General features: G+C 32.1%; 1 protein-coding gene across 2 annotated transcripts; it reads right to left on the bottom strand.

Annotated features, from left to right (window-relative positions):
• Positions 1-1,562: 1,562 nt before the first annotated feature.
• Positions 1,563-26,205, bottom strand: LOC105214137 (cyclin G). Of its 2 annotated transcripts, none has more exons than XM_011187369.3 (6): positions 26,049-26,205; positions 5,963-6,927; positions 5,629-5,868; positions 5,086-5,460; positions 4,781-4,995; positions 1,563-3,424 (listed from the first exon to the last, which is right to left on the bottom strand). In XM_011187369.3, exons 2-6 carry the CDS (start codon positions 6,905-6,907, stop codon positions 3,349-3,351), a joined length of 1,851 nt encoding a protein of 616 aa, XP_011185671.1. In that variant the 5' UTR covers positions 6,908-6,927; positions 26,049-26,205; the 3' UTR covers positions 1,563-3,348. The 2 variants fall into 2 exon arrangements, with proteins under 2 accessions (XP_011185671.1, XP_011185672.1); XM_011187370.3 differs by lacking the exon at positions 26,049-26,205 and adding an exon at positions 20,976-22,802.
• Positions 26,206-26,441: the final 236 nt, after the last annotated feature.

Below are 26,441 nucleotides of genomic sequence, written 5' to 3'. Positions count from 1 at the left end.
ACTATGCAAAAATAGAAATAAATTAAAATAAAATCATTCGAAATATTTCAAAAAATAGTTTGGCAAACAACTTAGTGATTTCTTAAATTTGAATACACTTGAATTAATCCTTCGCTTGCTCTTTCTGAGCACACACTACACGCATATTATGAGTTGTATGTTTTTGTTGTTCGCTGCCTTAATGTAGTTTTATAACAGGTCCGGCGTCCGGATTGCAATACTTTTTAGTTTCCACTTTAGTGTATATTCTCTTAGTTTGTATGCATCATAATTTCATTTAAGTAAAAGTTATTATGATTAACATAGCTTAAAAGTTTAAAAGTGTTTTAACATAGTATAATAATAAAAATTTTTAAGAAAAAAAGGGAAAGCTGCGTACATTTTGTTAATTTCGCCTTTTGCTTTTGTATTTGCAAAATAAATTTTACAAACGATCAATGAAAGTATTGTCTTAAACTATACTTTGTTGTTGCTTTTTGGCAAATATCAAATTTGGAAAGCTTAAAATAAGTTTGCTGTAGCGAAAACGAATTTTCGAAAATTTAAACAACAACTTGTTACAAGTTGCAAATGTTTGCTTGCTTACTCGCATTAATTTTTTTGTGTTTGTTTGTTCATAAATCTTAAATATAAGCAATAAAATTATTAACAAAAAAGACATTCTAAAAAAATACTTTGTATACAAAAAAGTTTGTAAACAAAAAATAAAGAATTAAAATAAAAAAAATAGATCACTCCATTGAATTTAATTCGAGGAAAACACGTGAAAGTCACAAGCAAGTCTGAGCATGAAAAGAAAAGAAACAAAAGAAAGAAATAGGCAAATCCACACAAACAACGTGCATCTTCCTAAAATGTTAAATGTAGTGATTAAATGTGGCTTTCGCTGATCTCATTTCACTTCGAAAACTGCAGTCTTTTTTGACTAAGTATAACTCACACGCTTCCTCGCTCGCTCAATTCCGCAACTCTGTGCGCGCACACTGAGTGGCGCAAATAAAAAAACAATGTCTCGCATTGTGTTCACCTGCTTTTGTTGGCTAAAATGAGCCAACTAAGGCGAAAATTGTCGGCTGCGGCAACATTTTTCTAGGCCACTTATGAAAGAAGGCTGTGGCACATTGTGCCTGAGCCGAAGAGAGTGTGCATTCGGTACACCTCACTTCGGCTCGAAAAAGATTTTGTAATTATTCATTTCGGGTATCCGCATTCACATTTCAATCGAAAGTGATTTCTCGAAATGATAAGCAATTGACGTTTGAAGTCAATGATTATGTATTTGCCAAAAAACTGTTTATCATTTTATAGCATTACGTCGTGGTATTTGTGTGTTTAGCCAACTGTGTTTTGCATATCTTTACGATTGTTCGAAAGTCGTCAAAGTTTCGAAATTATCAAAATGCTTGCTACTAATTACAACAAAATTATTGTTATCACATAAATTGTGTCAATTATGTGGCATTCTAAAAATTTGTAATTTGTTACAAAAACAAGGCAGTACAGTTTCATTTCACTTTTCATAACATATTTAACACAATTTATGTTTTGATTTAACTGTTTAATCGTTTTAATTTTAACTAAACCGCATTAGTCAATCAGCTTATAAACTTAAAACTTAGCGCGTCTTAATCAAGTTTAAATTTACAATTTTTTGAGAATTTTGCACAAATTAACATACAGTTTTTTTTTTCAAATTAAAAATAAATTATTTTTGTACTTTTTAAATTTTTTGTTGTTTTTTTCATTTTGTTTTTTCGTTTTTCTTCTTACTACAAATTTGGTGTTACGATAAATAGAACTAAAGAAAATTTGGAATAAAACGGTGATTTTTAATTGCATCATATCGTTTGCGTATTTAATGATTTTGTTGTGATATTTTCATTGTATACAAAGATAACATTACAGTATTTACTATTAGTTATTGTAGTGGATATATTTAAGTTTTTTATTTTATTTTTGCCTTTTATATAATCTAATTGCATATGTTTTTGTCTATTTTAATTTAATTTTTTTTAATTTTAAACTTTGTATATTAGTTTTTTTGTTTTTTTTTTCTTTTGTTTTTAACAGAAATAATTAAACGAATTATTATAAACTAAGAAGAATACAAACAAACGGTTTAACATGACAGAATTGATATTGATTGTAGTTTGTAGTAATGTTTCGTAATTATTAATTACAAGTAAATAAATCTTTTGTTTTGGGGTTTTTTTTTTGTTGATAAACTTTATGTTTTCTTTATAAATGTTTTGGATAATTTTTTGTGTGAGCGAACCCAAATGCAGTGCCACGTTGGAGTAGGACACCTGCTCATCTCATCATCTCATCATCAACAGCAATTTGTAAGCATTTCAGCTGTGCGCGCATGCGCAAAACGTTTAGCATGGTGCGCGCAGCTAAAATACTTAGCAATTGTTTAAGGTGTTATTTTAATCGATTCGTTAAAAACGAATTATTTTCGAAGGTTTTGCTGTGAATTTGTATTCTGCCAAGAATTTTTCACTACTCACTTCTACTGTTCCTCGAAGAAAATGCGTCGGAACGGCATCAATCCTTGGTATGATGGTCCGCAACATTTATTATGTTTTTTGTTTTTTTTTTTTTGATTTTTTTTTTTTAATATTTAAGTTTTTAAATTTTTTTGTTTGGTTTCATGTTTTTCCTTAAGTTTCGAAATAGAATTAAACATCTTCCTTATATATACGCACCTTCCTAACTGTCTGACTGGCCATGGTCATACATATGCGCCGCCTTCTAACCCATATATTATTTGCTTTTGTTTTTCCTCTCTAATCATCAATCTTCTACAGTACGTACATACATACATATACTAAAACAAATAAGAATTATTTCGTAATTATGATGCATAGCAAAATATACACACATCGCAGAGTGGGGAGCTTGGTGTTATTGTTAAAAAAAATATTATTTTGATAGCTTTTGTTGTTGTTTTTGCTAAAAACTGCTGATTCCTCGCTTACGGATTTGATTACTGTTTCCAAAACAAAATATTGTCAAAAAACAAAATGTCTGTTGTTTCTTGTTTTTATGCAGGATATGTTGGTTGGTGTTGTTGTTTTACTATCTTATGTTGCTGCTCTCGAGCTTTTCAACTTCGTATTGCCATACATTGTAATCTTCAATTGCAATTCGTTCAACAACATTGCGCCTCCTTGTGAAACAATTTGTTTTGCTTTTCTGTTTTTTCTTTTTTGTTTTTTTTTTTTTTTTGCGTACGCCTCTACTCAAACGATCTAACCCAAAAAGAATATCCCGCAGTTATTTGTTGAGTTCGTAAGCAAAAATCTGATGTTCTGATCGCATCCTGTTATGCGTGTGTGTACTGTACTAACACTGTTCAAAGATCGGAATAATGGGTGATGTGGGCCAGTCCTCCTCCTCCTCGGAGCTAATGCTTTCAGTTCTGTAAAAGGAAAATTCAAATTGTTAACTTTATAAGAATAAGTTTATAAAATAAATTAAAAATCAAATTAAAATTTTCAAAAAAAAAAAAAATAATTTATTTACAGCCTTTTGTCATAGCAATACTATATAGCAATAATATTAATAAACAATAACATTCAAGCTTTTTTTTGATAAACAATTGATAAGCTTTATTTTTGAGATTATTTCGAGTAAAACATCAGACCATTTTGTTTAAATTCTTTCACATGACCAATTTAGGTGCAATGAACTGCTTTGCTATAGCGCCTATATAACTTTTCTTTTATTATTTATTACGTATACGAAGCTTTAACAAATTCTAAACACCTACGTAAATTTTAAAAGAAAAACAATTTTAAGTAAACACTCGAAGTTGTTGTAGTTTTACGTCACCTGAAGTACCTGCCAAAATAATACTAGGAAAAGCTGTCTGAACAACAAAATTTCTAGAAATGTTCTCTAATACAAGTTTATTATTATTACTTTCCAATTTGTTTGTGTTATTTTCTTCATTTTTTTTTTGCACACACCTTCTATATTTTATCTCTTTGCTAGGAAAAAGCAATAAAGCAAAGTACATGAGTGTGTATAGCTGCCAGATAATGAAAAATAAAATTGAAAAATAACATATGAAACAACAACTAAACTCTATAATAAGTATTTGTATGTGCGTATATAAATATTTCGGGTACAGCGGATGTCTACGCACAAGCAATACAGCATATATGTATGTACATATGTATATGTGAAGTACCCAACTCAAAAATATTTACGTAAATATTTTCGTTTCTACATACATATGTATGGATGTATGTAAATAAAACTTGTTGACTCTATAGATTTGCATGTTTTGTTCTTGTACTTTTAGACATAAATATGCTAAGGCGAAGCTACACGCGCCAGCAACGATAAACAATGAGCGTGCAAAAGCTTTTTTTATAGTTAACGTATTCCTGAAAATGTCATTTGTTTATATAATCGAAGAGATATGTGAACAGATTTTTAAATCAACTTGTTTTTTAAATATTGCTCACGAATGGAGAGAGGTATAAAAATGAAGAACAAAATGTTGTTATTAGAGAACTAACTCTTACGTACTTAAATAGGTATACATATATGTATGTATGTATGTTCGAAATGTTGAAAAGACAAAAATTATATAACTGATTACAATAGTGGAGAATTTTGGGAACAAAAATCACTTCGATCAAGATTAATTCAGCAACAAAACGCTTTCATTAAGTAAATGCATGTTGACACTACTTTCTATATATTTTTTTTATATTTTAGCTCTTTTTGGCTAAATATGGGTGTAAATAAGTGTGTTCAAACTCACCTTGAACGACAGCCTTCATCCATGACATTCGTTTGGCCTTCATCGATGGTGGTTAGATCGGTTGAAAAACGATTGGTTGGACGCAATACTTTCAGTGTGCGGCTGGACAATTTCCAAACTAAGCGTTGCTTGTAGGGCTGCTTGTTTTGACCATTGTAGTGAGAGAGTATCTCAGCTACAACGGAGAAACCACTGCTAAATACGCGATCGGGAATCTAAATTGTTAAAAAAAAATATTTAATTAGCAAATATACATACAAATACGCATTTCTCTTTTTTGCCGGCATAACGCTGCAAAAACTCACCCGCAAATATTGCTGCAGGAAAAGTATATACTCGAATACGGGTTTCAATTCGGGGCGTTCGCGTTTGTAGGACGCCTTAATGTGGAAATCCAAATGTAGACACATCAGTATTAATGCCAATGTTGATGGTGCTATAACTGTGGTCTTGACATCGCACAGCAGATTCTCCAAACGATTTTCCAGATCCTCCAACTTGATCATACGTTGATAGAATTCATAGAATTCATCGCATACCTCCTTTGCCAGATTACGGAAAAGGGCATAAAAAACGCGCAGGATGGTGACGGCAGTGACCGGGGTGGTGCCCATTTGTACACCCAATTTATTGGCGATAACACCAGCCATACGCTCCAAATCGCCAGCTGTGCAACCACACTATACAAAGGAAAACATAAAGAATAAATTAATATTTATGCCACATAATTCTTGATAACATTTCGCACCACATTATGAGGTTTTTACATCTACGTTTTTTTTGCAAAACTGCTTTAATTGTTAATAAATAATTACACATTTTGTGTCACTGGCTCTGCACCATCTTACCTGTGAAATAGTTACTAATTCTTCCGCGGGTATTGGTTTCAATCCTAGCTGCCTGATAGCCAAGTGAAATGAGGCCACACTCATGCAGGCCATATGCTTCGGCTTCACAGCCATGCGATCCAGGAAGCGATCCACAAGGCTCATTGCTGAGAATAGCACATCGGAGGGCAGCTCATACCACATTTTAAGGCAACGTAAAACATACGCGGAGCCATCACGTCCACCGGCCGTCACTTCACGCTGTAGAGGAGAGCAAAATCAATTTAGCAAATACATAGAATAATATTTTATGGGTGGGAAATATAATTATGATTTTATATTTATCTATATTTACCTTGGATTCTCTCGGCATTAGCAATACAGTGTGGTATTTATCCTGCAACACATTGTATTCGTTCAACATGCGATACAGCTCTTCGGATGGCAAACCGAATAATTCATTCTCCTTCTTCTGCGAATTTGGGGCATCATTGGCATCGCTGTTGGTAGTGCTGCTATTAGCATTGTTGTTCATCTTCATATTCCTATTCTCATTATCCATTAACGAAGACTCTAGTGGTTGGTTCATCATGTTAGCAGGTGTATGTTGTTGTTGTTCTAGCTCATATTTTTGATATTCCAAGCCAGCAGCACCCGGTGTCCCATACCGGCCCTCGTCAGACATCCTCCACTCATCCACATCTACATCCACAGTATGCATTGCTGCACTACCGCTTCCATTCGCTACTGCTGCCGCCAACATCGTTGAGTTCATAGCTTCCGCCACTGTCTCGCCGCCCATCATACCGTTTGACGGCAATTCCGATTGCTCGCATGCCGACTGATCATCGTAATGATGTTGATGATAATGCAATTGGTGAGCCTCTTCCTCCTCCTGCAGAACATCAATATTATTGATATTCATATTGTCCATGTTTAATGGTGAAGATTGCTGATGATGATGATGATGATGTTGGTGATGGTTGATGTTGGCGGGTAATCCAGTTATTGGCGAAACCGACGACGACATCGATGACCGCTGCTGCATCAACTGCTGCTGCACGTCAAAACCGTTTATATTGCCGTTCACGAAGTTATTGCACTCGCCCAAACTCAAATTGATGTTGTTGACGTTAGCGTTGGCGTTGGCGACAAATTGGCAATACAACTGCTGGTGCTGTTGTTGTTGCTGTTGCTGTTGGAATTGGTGGTATTGCTCTTCTTGTTGTAGAGTATTTGACAAACCACTATCAACGACGGCGTAATTGGCGGCAGCAGAGTAGCGTACAGGGACAGACATTGTGAGGGCTGGCCTAGTACCTAGTTTTGTGAATTGAATTTGTTGTTTGGTTTAAGAGATTGAAATTAACGTTACAAATGCTTGGTGTTTTGTAAAATTGCAATGCTCAAAAATGCGCGTCTCTTCTTCTTTTGTCGTAGATTGTTTTGGTAATAGGCCAACAACAAAAAATTTGTTTGATTCTATTTTCAGCCACAAGTGGAGAATTTGAGTTGGATTAATTTTTTAAGCTTACACTACCTTTTCTGTGGTAGGTGAATTTAGCGATATCAGCGAGTAGCACCACAAAAGCGATTTCTCGTCTTCTCAATGAGTGGACTCTCTCAATCTATAGCTTAAAAATTTCTCTCTTTCGAATTTCCACACTTTGCAGACGAAAACTAATTCGCTTGCTTGCAACAATACAAATTCTCCAAGAAAACCAAAAAGTAAGAAACTAAAATGCGCCACAAAAACCACTTTCGTCAAAAAAATTAAACGAAATAGAACTTCCGCTCGCTCTCCGCTCTCTCTCTTTTGGTGATATGTGGTAATGTGGTTTACAACTTTGCAACTGAATGCAAAACAGCACAATTTAGTTATTCTTACCGACCGAAAATAAAATTTATCGCTTGCTACTTGTGTCGTACACACTGGTCACAATGACTTGTGGAGCTTATGCGTGCACTGAGAATAAATCAAAATGCTGGCTGCTGAACTACTTTTGCGTACAAAGGACCTTCGTACAATTCCTTTCCTCAATTTTTTAGATGGAGGAAAATAGACAATTTGCAAGCAACAAACAAACAAAACCCTCAAAGATTTTTGAAATTATATTTAATTAAAAATATGTCCCTTTAATAATGATTTGACAAAGTAAATATTAATCACTTTGATCAGTATTAAAGTAGATACGAAAAGCACAGTTAGGTTTATTATGTGAGCTTCGCAGCTTTTTTACGATAATAAACACTTGTGCTTTAAAGCTTTTATTTATTAATAATTTATTTAAGTGTGTGTGTGTGTTTGTTAAACACAATTTATGTACTTGAATAGCTGTGATTCTTGTACAAAATTTTAGAAAAATATGCGTCAGAGAAGACTGGTAGTCACTAGCTTCTCGATTTCTCTTTATATACTTGTATATCCTTTTTATCTAGAAAACTTACGTTCTGTATGGAGGGAAATGATTGAAGAGAAAATAATTTGATTAAATTTTATAATTAATTTAATAAGTTTGTGAAAGTAAGGTGCAAAATATAATTCATGCTGGAAAAAAGACTGTTGTTTGATTATATATATAAATATATATAAATATATAATGTGATGTAGTAATACAACTGAAATGTGTGTTTCAAAAGAGAATATAATTTAATTCCTTTATGAAATACTGTATTAAAATTAAAAAAGAATATTTCAGTATAAATCAGTGTAATACTTAAAATATAACAATAAATAATTTATTGTTTTTCACACAATAGTATGAAGAAATAAGTAAAAATACAAAATTATAATAAAAATACAAAATATATATAAAATACTTCATCATACACAATAACACGTAACTTCAAAAATACAATAAACTGATTATATTATATAAATTAAAATAGCCCTCCCTAAATATAAACTCTTAAAAGCAAATTAGTTGACACAAAAATATATGTTTAAAGGTGAACAAACTTAAAGGAAATCGCTACGAAAAATTAAATATAAAAGCTAAAGGGCTGTTGACAATTATTTTTACAAAATTGATGTTTCTTTTTTGTGACCCTGAATATACATATTATTCGCTGCTATTGTTGTTTGCGAACTAGTTCTATTTTTCAGCTTTTAATAAAACACTAAAAATAAACACTAATTTGTTCAAATGTAAAGTAATTTGTTTACAAACTATACTATTTTCAAGAATATGCAATACATGGCAATGACATAGGCAACTTAGGGTGTGACAAGTACTTTTTTTATATTTATTTAAGAAGTTAAAAAAAATAATACTGAAATATCACCGAGACACACAGGCCAAATCAATTAAGAAAGTATCAAAAAAATAACAAAAAATAAGTAGACAAGCGGAAGACGAAATATGAAATATATAAAGCAGAAACCGCCACAAAGTGATCCGTGTCAAAGTTCAAAGGTGTGAAAATCATTAGGCGTGACACAGCTGCCTTTGAACGAACGAATACTAGTTTTCGCCTAGCAACCGTTTATTGAACTTTTGTATGGTTGTTTTTAGGCAACAGATGCCAGATGAATGTATGGCTGTTAGTTGTTATAAAAATAAATTACACTGCAGATGGATAAAAAGCAACTATGCAATTGAAAATAGTGCTTTGATATTGTATGCAAGCGGCACACAATCACACGCTGTAATTTATCTAACATGATGTTGTGGCAAAGTGCAACATAGCACAACATCAGCGCTCCACAAACAGCAGGCAGCTGGCCACAGCTGATAATAGTGCTGTTGAATGAGATGTTAAGTGCGATCTGGAGCGCCTGCATACACGCATGCACTTACAAATTCGATTAGCATACATACATACATACGCACCACAATCTGAGTCGTGCGTACGTGCATAACACACTTCCCCGTGATGTGGCACGTACTGTATTGAACCGCAAGTGGCAAAATAATTTGTAGTAGCGCAAGCGTTACTAAAACTCTCCGCTCGTCAATGTTGAAATATTTACAACTGTTTTGCTTTTTTAATCACACCATATTTTTCTATTTCATTATTTAAACACTTCTTGCGCTTCAAAACACTTCAATTCAATTACAGACGAATAGTTTAAAAGATAGTTTCAATATCCAAACAACAATTGACGGATCAACACACACACTAGTTGTTGTGTAAGCGTATATATGGGCGTATGTATATAGAGTTGAAAAGACAGACAGCGTAAGCAGGCCAATAAGGTTGTATAAATACTAGGAGAAAATATAAATCATGAAATGCAAATGAAGGCACGTACGCATGCAACTGTACAAACGTACTTGTGTGCAGATAAATGTACATACCTATGTATGCAATGTAGACATCAGCAAGCTGAGATTGCTCAATATTTCATATTCAATTAAATATAAACATAAGAGAAATTGATTGAATCATAAAATTCATAATTTAGTACAAAGCATACGCACATCCAAGACAAACAAATAAAATGAAATTCCAATTTCCGATTTATAGTTATTGGTAAAAACCAATAACTAATATAGGAAATGAATCAGAGTAGTGTGAATATTTATGGTAAATATTTATAGATTTCAAGAAACCGCAAATAGCTATGGTACTTATTGTCTTCAGTACAAAAATACGAGATATGTATGTATGTATTCTTTCTGTTGCTATTTTTAAACATGTAAGTACAGTTTCTTTAAAAACAAGTTTTACAAAATTTACATGCGACTGTAAATGACATTGACTACTGAAATCTACATTTGTAACTAAATATAGATTTTAATACATTTAATCAACAGAAAACAGAAATTCAAAATTCAGAATTTATAATAAAGGCTTTTCGAAAACTGGTTCATATAATAAATAAACTAGTGAGAAGGTTTTCTTCGCTGCAGAGCTGACTCCATAAACGTGCGAGGTTACAGTTAACTGCGATTTATGACCAAAAACACGAACGTGAAATAAATATAATTTCCGAATGTTATTTAAATAATTTTGTTAACACTGAATGTTAGCAAGTGGATGTGTTCGAAAATATAAACGATTTTAACATTTGTAATTTATTTTCAAAACTAATTTTATCCAGACGCAATAAGTATTTTGTGCAATATAAGACAACCTATAAAACGAGTTTATTTTAAACATCTTGGCAGTAATTAAAATGTATATGTTAAAAAAATGTGAAGCCAAAAACTGAATGTACACAGGTGTTTTTAAAGCATAAAAATAATTAAGAGTACAATGCACGGTAAGCAAATGTAATTACAAACAAATGCAAAATATTTAAATTCCAAACATGTTGTCGTTCAGCACATTTAAAATGTATTTGAGCAACAAAAAATTTAAACCACCAAAGGCAAAAAGCGACCTTTGTTTATAACTCCAGCGTGAGTGCAACAACCAGCACACTGAGTACAGTGACTTTGAAAGCAAAGGTTAAACAATATTGCTAGTTGTGCTGCATTTAAATGGCATTCAAATCGGTTTTCAACGCTACCTGTTTCTTTAAAATTTGATATGCAATTTGCTAAGCGCACAATAAATAATCATGGTGTTTTAGTAGAGTTTCCGAAACTTGTGTATAAGTCACCAAAATTTTAATCATCATTTGACGGAAACCAGAAACACGTCATACTGTAATTCAATATAAATAAATGTTGAATCACGCGAGATTTTTTCCAAATATGCTGCCCAATCATTGGTAACATGTTTTGAGCTTCCGCAATATTTAGCCACAAACGAAATTAGTCATGAATAAAAGAATATTATACTTGAGCAAGAAGTTGTTATTATAAAATAAACCAAACTCGCAAATAAACAACAATAAATTCAAGGTCGCACCACAACACTTGTTGGCAAATTGAATTTCAAAACTTATACATATACATATGTATGTATGTCTGCGTACAAATTTGTATGAATTTATGTACGCAAATTAAAGTGCGTGCTATTTATTATGCGTATATGTTATGATTTTTTCGAAACGTCAAAATTCCCAGCTGAAGGATAGCAGATAAAAAGGTTTTTGCGACAACACTGCACATAGTTGCTAAAACAGTTCAACGCACTGCCGTACCGACTGATTGAAATACGGAACGGCATTAACAGCAGTTACAGTTTGACAGCAATTGTAAAGGCGAATTAGCAAAAATGAAAAAAAAAACGCTTTGTTATTTGTAACTATGAGCAGCATATCAATTTCTTAATTAATTTTGAAGCAATTGTATAACAAGTCATTAGGAGTAAGTGTACGTTGCTTACTTCCATAACGAGTGATTTTGAATAGCTGCATAGTTTCAATGCCAAACACAAAATAATTAAAATTATCAGACTACAGCACAATTAAATTTAATTTTAAGTTATACTTAAGCAAGCGGTATGCCTGCGATTTTATTTAAAGAACACCATAAAATGCATTTCATAATTTTTGACAATATCCGAAGATTAATTTCGTACACCAACTCTACAAAACGGATGTAAGCATAATTTTTTGCAAACATTTAATAAATATACACATATCTGTATATAAATTGGGGTTATTCAGCGTCACAATTTAATGGAAAATTACTGCCCAAGCATAACGAAGAACAAATATGAAGAGAAAACAAAAATTCATGGTGATAACTTGCAAACGAGATGTTAATACAGCTGTTGATGAAGAATAACACTACAAAATGGAATTGCAAAGCTGAATATACTGTTGCTTTGGGAACGACAGAATGGACACACCTTTAGCAAAGCTGTACTCTTTCGCTAGCTTTCTGATGGGGCTTACGAATAACGGTGATTAAAAAAATACTCAAAATATACATGTTTGAAGAAGAAAGTAGTAAATTCATAAAGAAATAGGCATATGTGTACATATACATTATAAAATTGGCTAAAAAAGTTGGATAGATGACGCCAACAACTAGGTATTACTCAGGCGGACAACTAAGCTTATAATAAATAAGCAAATGTTTTTCTTTGCTTCGTCTAACGGTCAACTCTTTCGGTTTTTAATCTACGTCTTTGCTTACTATTTGCTTATTTTACTTTGGGCACAAAAATCTTAAAATAAATAGATAGACAAATATATTTATAGCATGACGTGATATGTGAATTTCTATAGCATCAGAAAACAACAACAAACAATTTGAGAGATTCACTCAAAACTTGGCTACGTAGGCTTTCCAAAAAAGTTAAAGAGAGTGACTTCAAGACGCTTATTTCACAAGTTGTACACTCCAAAAATTCAATAAGAAAGTTTGTTTCTGATTAGAGAACGCAAGTGAATAAAGTTTTTTAATAAAAACGAAAACAATGGCTTCATATTTTTCAAACATGTAACCAAAGCGGGGAAATTAATGCATTTTCGGTCGACTTTGACAATAGTACACAATTCATATTGTCAAAGTGAGGAGATGACCATTTTTGGAAGTCGAGCTTATGTATGACGGAAATAAACAATACACACGCGCTTGCGTTTGTGATTAAATAAGGCAAGGAAATCAAAGCAAAAAAACAGTGAAATCAACATTTAAAAAAAAAGAGAAACTTTTTGTTTATTATGTGTTTTTCAAACAAAAAACTATACTACCGAGTTACGCCAATGGGAATAGTTCTGCACTGCATTTGAAAAATATTGTACTTTGAATTATAAAACAATAATCTATTAATAATTGTCTAATTGTCTACAGTGTCTACAATCTATTCCGCAGTTGAGCGCGTTAAATTGCAAGTCATACTAATGGCAACGATCAGTCGATAAAGCAAAAAACGAATTTAACAATTTTGCTCGTTTCGCATTCTTCATTTTTTGGTGTTCGTGACTTTGACTTCCAACCAGTTAGCTCGTTTTGCTGTTACCGTTTCTTTTTTGCCTTATTTCTAGCATGTTCCCTAACAATGCAACAATTTTGGTTTTCTTTTGGTTTTGTGGTTTTCGAATATTTTGACTTTTTCTTCAGTTTTGAAGGTCATCATTACTAACAGGCTGAAACGATATGACTTTTTGTATTACAATAAGGAAGCATAGTAATTATATTTTAAAAATAAAAATAAAAATTGAAAACATTTTAAATTCAATCGCCTTTTGCCAAGGGTGCAACATTTTATTTTATGTATTATACAAATGCAATAATCTTCTTCATCTTCAGCAATGCTTTTTGACAGTGAAAAGTTCAACAAACGAGCAAAAATATTTGACGCCAGATAAGCAGTCAATAAACTAATTAGTTAGAAGCAAGTCATAGCATGGGCATCCCGAACACTCTTAAGTGTATAAATATTTGAGAAAAGAAAAAACAAATTGACTCTGCCACCTAAATCAACCCTTTAATAAGGATACGAATTTTCAGGCACAGCTGATACAATGAGTTACAAAAAAACTGATATTCAATTTCGAAATACAAAAATAAATTCAGGATGTAGGGCTGAACAGTTTATCATTGTGCAACTGTCATGCGCTCAGCTCATTAAATTACCACCAAGCGATTATGTGTCAACTTCGTGCAATAGAAACCCAACCAGTTGTTCATTGTACATCCAGTGTATGGGAAGTATTAATACCTGAGCGGATTAGGGTGACATACATAGTCGACATGACTCCTTAAAGGCATTAAAACTTTCCTTCAGTTATTCTAAATATGACCGATTTAAAGGCAAATGAACATCAGCTTGTAAATGTAAGTAGAAACGGCGCTGTAAAAAAGCACCCCTAAATCCAACAAAAACAAGTTCATTAAATGCAGTTAACTAACTAACTTAATTTAGACTATGCACTGCCAGACAGTCTGGTCGAAACGCGTATCGAATGTTGTGCTTTGGCACAAGTTTGTTGTTTATTTGCGCGCACTTAACACGTCAATGCTCGTGCGCTTGATAAAGTTAGTTTTTTTCCTTCTAGATTTTATTATTATTTAGCAAACGCTTGTTAAATAAACAACGCAATATAATATGATAGCGATAAAGATGATATGCGCTTGTAATCATATAAGCTATATGTACATATGTACCTAGTTGCTTTAGTAGAAAGCTTAACAAGCGCAAATCAATGGCGTTAGTTAGTTTGACGTCATAAAATATTAAAAAATATGAACGAGTTAGAAATTATTAATAAATATCTGGAGAAAAATCACCCAATATTGGCAGACAGTTAAACGCCTACCATAGTGACTCAGAAACGAGCTGTTATATATAAAAATATATAAATAAATAGTATGCTTTAAATATAAAACAATTCGTATTAAAGTTTTTTAGAACAATTTAGTTCAATGACTTTTTTTGATTATGTAGCATGATTTATACTTAGCATTCTGCCTTCTAAAGAAACCAAACATTGCATAATGAATTCGACTAAAAATTAAAATAAATTTATACGTTTAAACTTGCAATGCCCTAATTCCGCAAATCAGCTAATGTAAAGCATACATATATTTTTAATTAACACACAATGCCAGCATTAAGTTCGATTCGAAACAAACACATTAACTATGCAAACTGCGAGTATAAAACATATGAATTAAACTGAATATTTAACATTTAATTTAGTCTAAATTAAAACCTTCATGAATTGCACACTAAACAATCAGCTGGACTCAAAGCCAAACAAATAAACGAGTACAATTGTACTAGAACTGCTCGCACATACAAATTCTTATTTATAAAAAAAAAAAAACAAATTCGAACTAGTTGTGCATAATAACAAACGAACTGCAAATTTGCCAGGCAGTGATTGTGCTATAATAGAACCCACAACAGCTTATACTATACATAACGCATAGAGAAGCACCTCGTCGATGTCTGGGTCTAAAAATACTCCTATATTGTAGTATATAGTACACTTGTGTGTATATCTGTTAGCCTTCTACCCGACCGTATGGAATTATCAATTAAATTAAATTAAATTTACTTGAATGTGCGCATAACACTTCATTGGTTAAGCAATAAACGGGGAGGCAAGTACAAATAACGTTGTACTAGATGCGAATAGCGTTACGAAGTCTAAGTGGTTAAGTAAACAATAAAGTTGTGTTGCAACAATTAGAAAAAATAAATATCACGTGATAATAAAATTGCATTTATCGAATTTAATGAAATTCTTGTTAGAACAAATTAACATTTAATTTCACACACTCAAAATATATGTACTGCTTCACAAGTTACAAATCAGTTAAATATATACGCTTAAATGAGTGCATTGCATCAGCTCATTTATTGATTTGATTGCAATGCTAATATCGCCAAAATCGCTTAGGCAAATATTTGCACAGTTAATTATTATTTTTTTTTGCTATACCAATTTAACAGTTAGATAATGTTTGAAGCCAGTACAACTTGCTGAAGGCAATGAACTTTGGCGTGCATAAAGCACACACTCGAACTGCATAGACTAAGTCTAAGCTTCAAGGTTAAAATAACGAAATTTTGCAAAACAAAATGCAAGATAAAACAAATGTTACTTATATCAGTATTGAATTAATTTAAAGTCAGCGCTGCATTTGGTGTAAACAACTGAACCGACTTGTCATCGTTAGTGAACATATTGCGGATTTATCTACCTGAAGTAAATATTGATAAACAACCGCCCAGTGCTGAGTGCTTTGGGATCACGAGTGATTATCGAACCTGACTGCTTTTGCTCTGGAACTTTTGTATTATTTACTAATTGTTATATACCAATTGTTTGTGTTTTTTGGCTGACATAAGTCATAATGTACAGGGAACCCAACAAAAACACACTAGAAATATTTGTATATGTATAAATATGTGAAAATTCATTTCATAGATTAAAATATTCTTGTATGTATCCATGACGCAAATGTTTATTTGTTTTCGTTTTTACTTTTAGTAGCTAAAAATTAAGCAATATATTGTAAGGCTGTGTGATCGATTGACGTAAATGCAAAGTAATATATTGTTTGTGTTATTTTTTTATCTTTCTATTTATTTTTCATACAAACTCCTTTGCTATTGCTATTCTCCTCTTCAGCCTTTTTTTCGAAAAATTTGGAAAATTGTCAACAACTAAATGATATTGTGTTTGTTATTACTTTTCAACACACTGCTGACAGAATCATCAGCTTTTCAAATCAGCTGATCAAATAGGCATAAGTGGCGATCCAATAAGTAACTTATCAAATTTTCGTAGAAGAAAACTGGCAAAAACTGGAAACAAATTTTATGAGACATATGAATATGCGTTTTTCTGTTGCATAAGAAGTTCCGACTATGACATAATTCAGTACTGCTGGGAGTCCGTGACTTCTAATTAAAAATACCACCAACAGCATAGGCAGGATTTCATCAATAGGGTGAAACCTATATGAGTATAAGAGTGGACGCGTGTCGAAAGAGGGTTGCACTGAAGTGTGCATATATATATATATGTATAGAAACAACGACACAAACGTCCGCCGGCTTTTGTTCAATGGCTTCAATTGTCTCTATTTTAAAAGCAAAGGTGTGTTAAATAAAACAAGTTACGCGTAGAAAAGTCATTAAAATAACCAGAGCTTCAATTAGGGGTTGATTGTGAAACACCATAAAAGCGAAACCAAAGGAAATTTTTCGAAAAAAATATAAAAATATGGTGTTAACAGTATTAAAGCCAAGCCTTATAAAGATTTTATTTTTAGAAATCTGTATATCGATATTTATGAGCACGAATGAGTCAATGAGCGCACAATATGGTAAATTTTTCTAAAGCTACGATGTACTACATTCTAACTCCTTTGTGTAGCATATACGAGTATGGACACTTGACAACAGCAGGCGTTTTGGCATTGCTTTCCACTCGACTGGTCAGCCGATAGTGGTGTCATATATAAACGAGTTGAAAAAAAAAATATTATAAAATAAAAAAACATCAAATGCGCCTCAAGTGACAAGCGCTGCCACACACTCCACTTGACTTATGCAAAATGACGGCTGCGAAATTTGAATTATTTAAACAGACGTGACAATTTCTATGACCTGTCAGCTGCTCAGAAACTGAAAACTCAGTTGCACGAAAACACACAGGCTGCATGAAAAAATGCAATGAAGTTAACAAAATCTCTTTATCAACCAACACATTACATCTGTATGTACATAAGGTAGAAACAGGAATGTTGAAGGCAAGCAATGTAATTGCTGATGAAATAACCTGTAGTAAAAAAGCAACATTTTGATGAAATAAACGCCGACCCATTATGCGAAAATTTCACTTTTATGGGCAAACAAATGAGTTTTGTTAAACAAATTTGTCGGTGGAAAATGACGAACTCTACTTTGTATTGTTTGACGGAGTGTCGCCGTCAATATTGCTATTTACACAATATTGTGTTAAAATCACATAAACAATTCAAACACTCGAAAATTGCTTTATGCCAACAGTAACGAGTCACTTGTAACAGTTGCATTTCGTCATAAGCAGCAGCAGTGTGTTCAGCCAAAAATACTTGTGGTAAATATTTATGACTTAGAAATTGGAGAATATTTAATTGCCACAGACAAATGATGGCGACAGAAGTTAAGCAAAATGTGTAATAACGGCGACGCCAAGTAGTTTTATGACTGTTGCCAAGGCTGTTTTGTTTACATATACGCTGAGTAATTGGCGTCATCGCTTAGTTTACGAAGTACAAAACTAAACTGCAGTTCATTGGTTGCCTGCTTGAGTTTCATGTATACATGTACATATGTATGTTTACAATTAGTTAAAAGGATGAAGACTTTAACCCAAATTGCAGTCAAGGCATTGTTTAGACTAGCATCTGTTTATTTATAAACATGAAGCAAGCGCAAAACATGTTTATAAACAATAAACAAAATTTATTTATAAGCAATGAAACTGAGTTGACTTTTAGCTAGTAAATACAGTATGCCGAGTTGAAATATAAATAATGTCGAAATCGAGAAGATATGTATGAAATAAAATGTACAGCAAAGTTGCTCCGCTCTCAAAGTGCAATTAACATTTTAATTATATATTTCGACTATAATACCAAAATAAACACAAAAATATTTATTTCATGATGAGAATACATATTTTGATATTTCATATAAGCTCAGTTGCTTCTTCTGTGGCGTCAAATAACCTTAATCAAGATGCAGATTGAAAAACAAGAAGTATATAAAATGATTTTTTCGTCATTTTGCGAAATATTTAACACACACATATTTGATTTTTGTTATGAAACAAATTTTTGTTAGCAAATCTAGCAAGTGGGTAAACAAACATAAACGCATAATAAAATATGAAAAAACAATTAGTGGCTTGATAAAGAGTAGAGCAAAACAGAAATGCACAAATTAATAACCTCTAAGAGGTGAAATAAATTATAAAGTCAAATCATTAAAATTGTGCATAAATACAGAATTGAAGATACAACGTATTATATTTATGCGCGGAGGTAAACAAATATTGACAAAGTAAAAAATAAACATATTTATAAAACCAAAATAACCTTCAAATATAATTGAAATACTCACGAGATATGCTAGTACAGCTTATCAAGCGACACATGCACAAACTCGTGACCAAGTTCGTTAACATATTGAAGTAGTGATAATAAAGTTACGAATCGCGTGTAATATGGGTCAAACTTATGTTATATTACAGTATTACAACAATGAGTATAGAGTACTCATATAGTTACTTACATATTTATGTATTTAACATATATGTATAACATATATATATTAAGTACATAGTAGAGGTCTTATCAAAACTATAGAATACGTTTACAATATCACAAATAATTCAATCTAACCACACTTTTTTTCGTTCAACGAATATAAAGAGCTTAAAGCTAAATCTAACAAAATAAAAAGTTCTATGAACAAACTGAAGGGTGTGTAGGTGCATATATGTACATATATATACATACATATATATATAAGTAGATATGTTGATATGTAGAAATAACATACATACAACTGACTGTGTTTAGAGATTGGCTGACGCAATTCTAATACGAAACTTGAATAAACTTTTTTCTTTAGTTGTGTATATTTTAGATTTTATGTTTTGTCTGTGTGTGCGTGTGTATGCTTAAGTAGCGCACGCGTATATATATACTATAATAAAATAAATATAAACAAAGACTATGAAAACAAAAATTCAACACAACATTAAAAAATTACACAGTTTATAGATGTATAGGACGCTGCAAACAGCAACGGTGGAAGCAGAAGGCAGCTGAAACAGCTGGTAAGAAACTGGATGAAAAGAGTAAATCAGACAAAGAAATACGATGGGAGAACAAAATGGGAAATAAACTGTTGTAGCGGAACATAATGAGATTAAAAGCAGCTGTTCGCACTCGTAGTGGTGATTTTGCATGAAACGTAGGAGAGTGAAATTCAAAAAAGAATCATAAAATTGACATTTTTTAGTTACTTGCAAAATATTGTTAAATAAAAATGCTTATAAATAATATTATTTTGTGTGCAGTTCGATCTTATTTAACAAAAAGTATTCTGACTGCATAAAAATTTGAACTACAAATTTTTTGAAACATACGAAAAGTCACCTTGAATAAAATAAAATTTACTTGCTGAAATTCGAAAGCTTATAGCAGTGAATTTGTCTGGAAATTTATCAGCCAATTATGTAAAATAAAAAAATTATTAAAGCTTTTTTTCTAATAGCAATCTAGCATTTAAAGATAGAAACATAGGCAGGCTGAGACTGAAAAAATATTGGAAAATGTCTGCAAAGTTAGGAATTCTTTAATGTAAAAAATAAATAAGGCACAACTAACATCAGTCAACGAAATATCGCAAATTTTAATGAAAGTACAAAATATATATATTTTTTTTCAACTCAACAAATACGCACAACTACATATTGAACATCATAGCTTTTAATGTATTTTTACTGAAGCTCAGCTGTGTGAACGCACTGGCAGCTGGAACAAATACAATACAATCAAATGCCAAAGTGCGCACGCACACATACAATAAATACACTGTTACAATACTAGTGCACCGCACTTCCTCCTCACCCACAAATACCAGCATAAGAGATTGTATTGTGTAGAAACTTTTGCCATTAGCAGCGCTTCTACATTGTTTCTCTTCATTTTTTCTTTTTGTTAATATTATCAATAGAATTTTATTAAATTTAGAGTTAGTTTGAATCCCTTTATTGCAATTTAAAAATAATTTCAAACGGCACAAGTAAAATACCTATGTATGTGTGCAGAAAACACAGATACACAAATAGATATGCCCCGTTAAAAGCTACAATTCGTTATGCAAATTTTTTTTCAAATGTACAGAAGTTTCTTGAAGAAATATATGTAGCAGAAATACAGCTACATAAGTTAAAGAGACTAACCGATTCGGAGACACAAATTTTTGAGCTTTGCACTTTTAACAAAATATATGTATGTAGGTAATAGTAGTAAATAAAATATTGTTCACTTGTGTATGCTTACATTTTGACAGCCATTTTGGTTTATGTTGCGCAGGAATGTTGTATCAGAGTTAAGCTTTTATTTAAATGTGTAGAAAAAATTTCGCTATTGCACTAAAAAAAACTTGTTGGTACTTAATGTAACGTTGTTTGTGTTACTTAACATTTAATTTACGTTTAGTATTAGTCTAAGAGCTCTCTGTTTTATTTTTCTACCACTAATTTGTACTTTTACAAAGTTATCACAAAAATTTCAACTTTCGCAAAAAATACGAGTGACGAAATGCAATTGTTTTTTAAAAGAATATTTTCTTGGTGTTTGTAATTTTGCGGAAAATTTCCTTCACCTTTCAGTTCTTTCAATATGGTTGGTGAAACAAAGAATTTTGAATTTTCTTGCTTCACGAAGACATTTTGGTTGTTTATTTTATTTCTGTCGTTTTACAACAACTTATTTTCTTACAACACAATAAAGTTTTTTGGAGTTATCGATTTTTCATTACAACTCGCTCATTTTTACCAATGAATGCACAAATTTACAAAGTCATTTCCATTGTGTACAAGGCGTTAGGTATTTTGGTTGTTTAAAACATTTTATTGTTTAAAAACATTACTGTTATTTAGCTATTTTATTTTGTTAAATGCTTAGACACTTTGCCTCAGTTTGATTTCACGTTACACATATATGTATACATTAACTACATGCAGAGTACAAAAAAAAAACTGTTGGTACTTTATTCAATTGTTGTCAAACATAAACTAAAACAGCTTGAGTCAGAGCCTACACTGAGACGCATAGCTGCAGTAAGTCACGAATTAATTTCGCACCGAACGAACTGAAAACGAAATCATCTGGCCATGGACTATACACAAACAAAGGCCAGTCGGGTGCGTTGAAACCAGTGCTCGTATTTGTGTGCTGCCATTCCGTTGGAAATAATACAATAAAGAGTAAATGATTTTATCAAAAGAGTTTTAATTTACTTAGACGACTTAATGATTCAAAATATGCATTGCCAATATTGTTTTAATGTCAGTTCTCGACCACTTTGAATTTCGCTAGATTACACTAAACATAACGGTCATATTGGTGAAATTAAGATTATTGAAATTATTTCTATTTATCGATTAGTTGAGCTTTCTTTAGTTGTGGTAAAAGTCACTGAAGCATTGTAATTTTGGAGCCCAGTCCAAAATTAAAAAAATATTTCACTGCATTACTAACGTTATTAACTGTGGCAACACTGAGTTGTAGGCATATATAGAAACTTTTGGTATACGACTTTACCGAGGTTTCACGACGCAAAGTGAAATCCATTGTACAAACATTTGGGTAGACACCACACATACATATGCACATTTATATGTATTCATGAGACTACAGTGTACAACAGCAAAGCTACAAAAACAACTGTACATAGCCAGAATTGACTGTTGGTGTACAGACAGGGAAAATAACACACACACACACACACACACACACACAACAATATTAACAATTGTTTCAGCCATCCCACATACTAACCATGTACAATACAATTGCAAGTTCTGCGTTTGTAGTCGCCTACTCTGCGCATATCTGTGCTGGTATTTGTCAAGGTGGAATGGGTGTGAAACGGTACGGTACGGAATGAAACGAAATAAACATGGCTGCCCTTTTCTCTTTGCTTGTTTATTATGCCAATGTTTCGGTTCCCCAAACAACGGAACACAATGACAATGGAACATACTAAACACTTACTAAATTTATTGTTGATATGCAAGTGGACTCAATGTAATAGACATTAAATAAATATGTGATACATACATACGATAATATATGTTTAAATATTTATTTATACATATGTATGTATGTATATCAATTAAAGTATTCATGTACATCTCATACGAAAATTATCGCCTAAATAATTTGATGCAAATTTCTATATTTATATGCCCTTTTTACTATACGTCTCTTTATTAATTGAAAAGAAGCTTTTCGTGTATAAACTATAAATTTATTGATAGATAAGAGAGTTGTCATTATTAACAATGTGAAACTTTGGCTGTATTCATTAATCTAAGTATGAACTCAATTTCCGAAAACGATCATATAAAATTAAATTTCTAGATCGAAGCCCATAAGAAGTTAATTTACAACCTTCCAGGTCAAGCAAACCCAGCTACATATGTCTGTGTATGTATTTATGTGCATGATTTTGTCAGGTAGCAGGGAATAGGTAGTAAAAATGACATAAGTAACGGGTGATTTTTTTGAGGTTAGGATTTTCATGCATTAGTATTTGACAGATCACGTGGGATTTCAGACATGGTGTCAAAGAGAAAGATGCTCAGTATGCTTTGACATTTCATCATGAATAGACTTACTAACGAGCAACGCTTGCAAATCATTGAATTTTATTACCAAAATCAGTGTTCGGTTCGAAATGTGTTTATCGACAAATTTTGTTCAGCGATGAGGCTCATTTCTGGTTGAATGGCTACGTAAATAAGCAAAATTGCCGCATTTGGGGTGAAGAGCAACCAGAAGCCGTTCAAGAACTGCCCATGCATCCCGAAAAATGCACTGTTTGGTGTGGTTTGTACGCTGGTGGAATCATTGGACCGTATTTTTTCAAAGATGCTGTTGGACGCAACGTTACGGTGAATGGCGATCGCTATCGTTCGATGCTAACAAACTTTTTGTTGCCAAAAATGGAAGAACTGAACTTGGTTGACATGTGGTTTCAACAAGATGGCGCTACATGCCACACAGCTCGCGATTCTATGGCCATTTTGAGGGAAAACTTCGGAGAACAATTCATGTCAAGAAATGGACCCGTAAGTTGGCCACCAAGATCATGCGATTTAACGCCTTTAGACTATTTTTTGTGGGGCTACGTCAAGTCTAAAGTCTACAGAAATAAGCCAGCAACTATTCCAGCTTTGGAAGACAACATTTCCGAAGAAATTCGGGCTATTCCGGCCGAAATGCTCGAAAACGTTGCCCAAAATTGGACTTTCCGAATGGACCACCTAAGACGCAGCCGCGGTCAACATTTAAATGAAATTATCTTCAAAAAGTAAATGTCATGAACCAATCTAACGTTTCAAATAAAGAACCGATGAGATTTATGCGTTTTTTTTTTTTTAAAAAGTTATCAAGCTCTTAAAAAATCACCCTTTACATTGTCCTGATATTACTGGATTCAATTATGTATGTACATACATACATATATTCAGCGATATACGGCACTAAACTAACTAGTAGTTTTAGCTAACTTATTGAAACAAAAGCAATCATCGATAATACTGATCTAACTATAGACAGATTTAACTGTCTGAGAGCGATAAGAACGCTTATACAAAGAAAACACTACAAGTCAAAACAAAAGCCGATTTGAGCAAATACATAAAGATTAATTCAAATATTATTTTACTATAACATGAAAGCATAAGTTGCTGCCAATTTTAGAGTGATAAGCCCAGCAGTTTCAATAATAACCCTATTTTTCCAATAGATTCATTTGTAGTTTATGTAAAAGTATTTATACATATTTACATATCTATTTATTCATATCTGCATTCAATGAATAATAATTAAATTAGTTCATATTGGGGAACTGAGAAGATTAAAAGGCTTCAAACATTTGAAAAGAGGTCACAGGAGAAAACAAAAGTAATGGCAAGCACTATCTTCAATCGCTTCAGACCACCTTTATAGTATTGTATTTATGTACATAAATTGACGTACACGTACATAAATCTACATATGATGTATTCATATTGAGTTCTATTGTTAAATTGACAATTTCAAACGTCTTTACTTAATTTGATTAATTGTATTCGGTGAAAAAATTGTGGGACGAAAAATAGTTCATAACATTTCGACGTATATATATATGTTTATATATACAAAAGTATTTTACACATTCAAAGGAAAAGAGATAAGATCTGTTGGTATTCATTTCAGGAGTGATAAATAGAAATTTATATCGAATAGTCGTATACGTTGACATTCCCAATTTAAACGTGAATCCATATAACTAACATGAATAAACATTTAACTTTAAATCTGTTTTACTAAAATTTATGCATATTATAATTAATTTCTCTCTTAAAAACTTATTAAACTTAAAACAAAAAAATCACTATGAATTTTTAAAGTGATCAGCTTTGTACATTTTACTTGCATACTTTCTGCTGCTAAAATGTAAACAAACACTGGTTGACACAGGGTGAACAGTGCAAATGAAAATACACTTGCGTAAACTTTTATTTCATTGTACAATGAAATTCAACAGATCACAAAAAAATACTAAAAATTACAGCATTTTTTTATTATTTAATTAACAAAAATACGCCTTTTCTTACAGTACCGATAATATGCGTTCAAGAAGTTGCTGAATAACCAATATACTATGTATAAACATAGAACGGTTGCAAAGTAAATGAAATTGCGAAATAACGGCAAAATTGTTTTTGTTAGTGTTATTTTTAGTCATCATTTAGCACGTGTAACGCATAAAATATGGAGAAAGCTAAATGAAACAATTCCTCTCAACAAACGAATTCTTTTAATACAATATAGAATGAAATTTGGCATATACTATTTTTATTGTAGTACTCTTTAACAGGGCACCTTAACAAAACGCATCTGCAGTTAACTTTTTATCATTTTTAAAGCACTGAAACGACCCGTTGCTATGTGCTCGTCTCGCACTTCCGCACTTATTCGCTGGGCTTTCACGATCAACCACTGCTTTATTCACACACACACACTGATAAAAAAATACTGCGTAGATATAAATACGACAAATGACGTATCTTCATTTCCAATTGCCTGTAGTATTATCACATATAAGATAAATTCCTATCAGATGTGTAAAATATCTATTAGATCACACCCATGTCCTCGTCATTTACTCTATGCTGCATACCTTTCTATTCTTATTGGATTTCATAAATTTACCGGTCACTTATAATACATAGTTAACACTTGAAGCATGTCATTCATGCAAATTTAGTTTTCTCGCAGATTTACTCCGTTTAATCCGCAAAATCTGTGCTCAATATCATTTAACATGTTTAAGAATAGGATTAACTAATTACTTACCCGGATGCTTCTGCAAGTTGAGTCAGTTTTTGCTCTTTTTTATTTGTCCCGGACAGAAGAAAAATATTTCAACACGAATCGAACAAGAATTGTGACATGGAAAATTTTCGATTTTTCTATCTTGACAATTGGCACCATATCGCCGTGCAGCGAGGTTGGCTGCTGTTCGAAATGTCAAAATCTGTCACTTTAATCGAGTTCGAAAAAGGTTCATGTATTTACTAAATCTCAGCGCCTCTCGTGTAAATTTTTTCGTCATTTCTCGTACAATAAATTATTTAACCAAGTATTTTAAAATATTTCAAAATTTTGTAGTTATTATTAACTTTCTCTGGAAATGGTAAATGTGTATATTAATCTTATTAAATATGCTTTTCGTTAAAAACGAAGAAA

This window comes from Zeugodacus cucurbitae, chromosome 2, assembly GCF_028554725.1.
Source record: "Zeugodacus cucurbitae isolate PBARC_wt_2022May chromosome 2, idZeuCucr1.2, whole genome shotgun sequence".
NCBI lineage: Eukaryota > Metazoa > Arthropoda > Insecta > Diptera > Tephritidae > Zeugodacus > Zeugodacus cucurbitae.
Note: the sequence above shows the minus strand (reverse complement) of the source record. Positions and strands in the feature narration are given on the sequence as shown.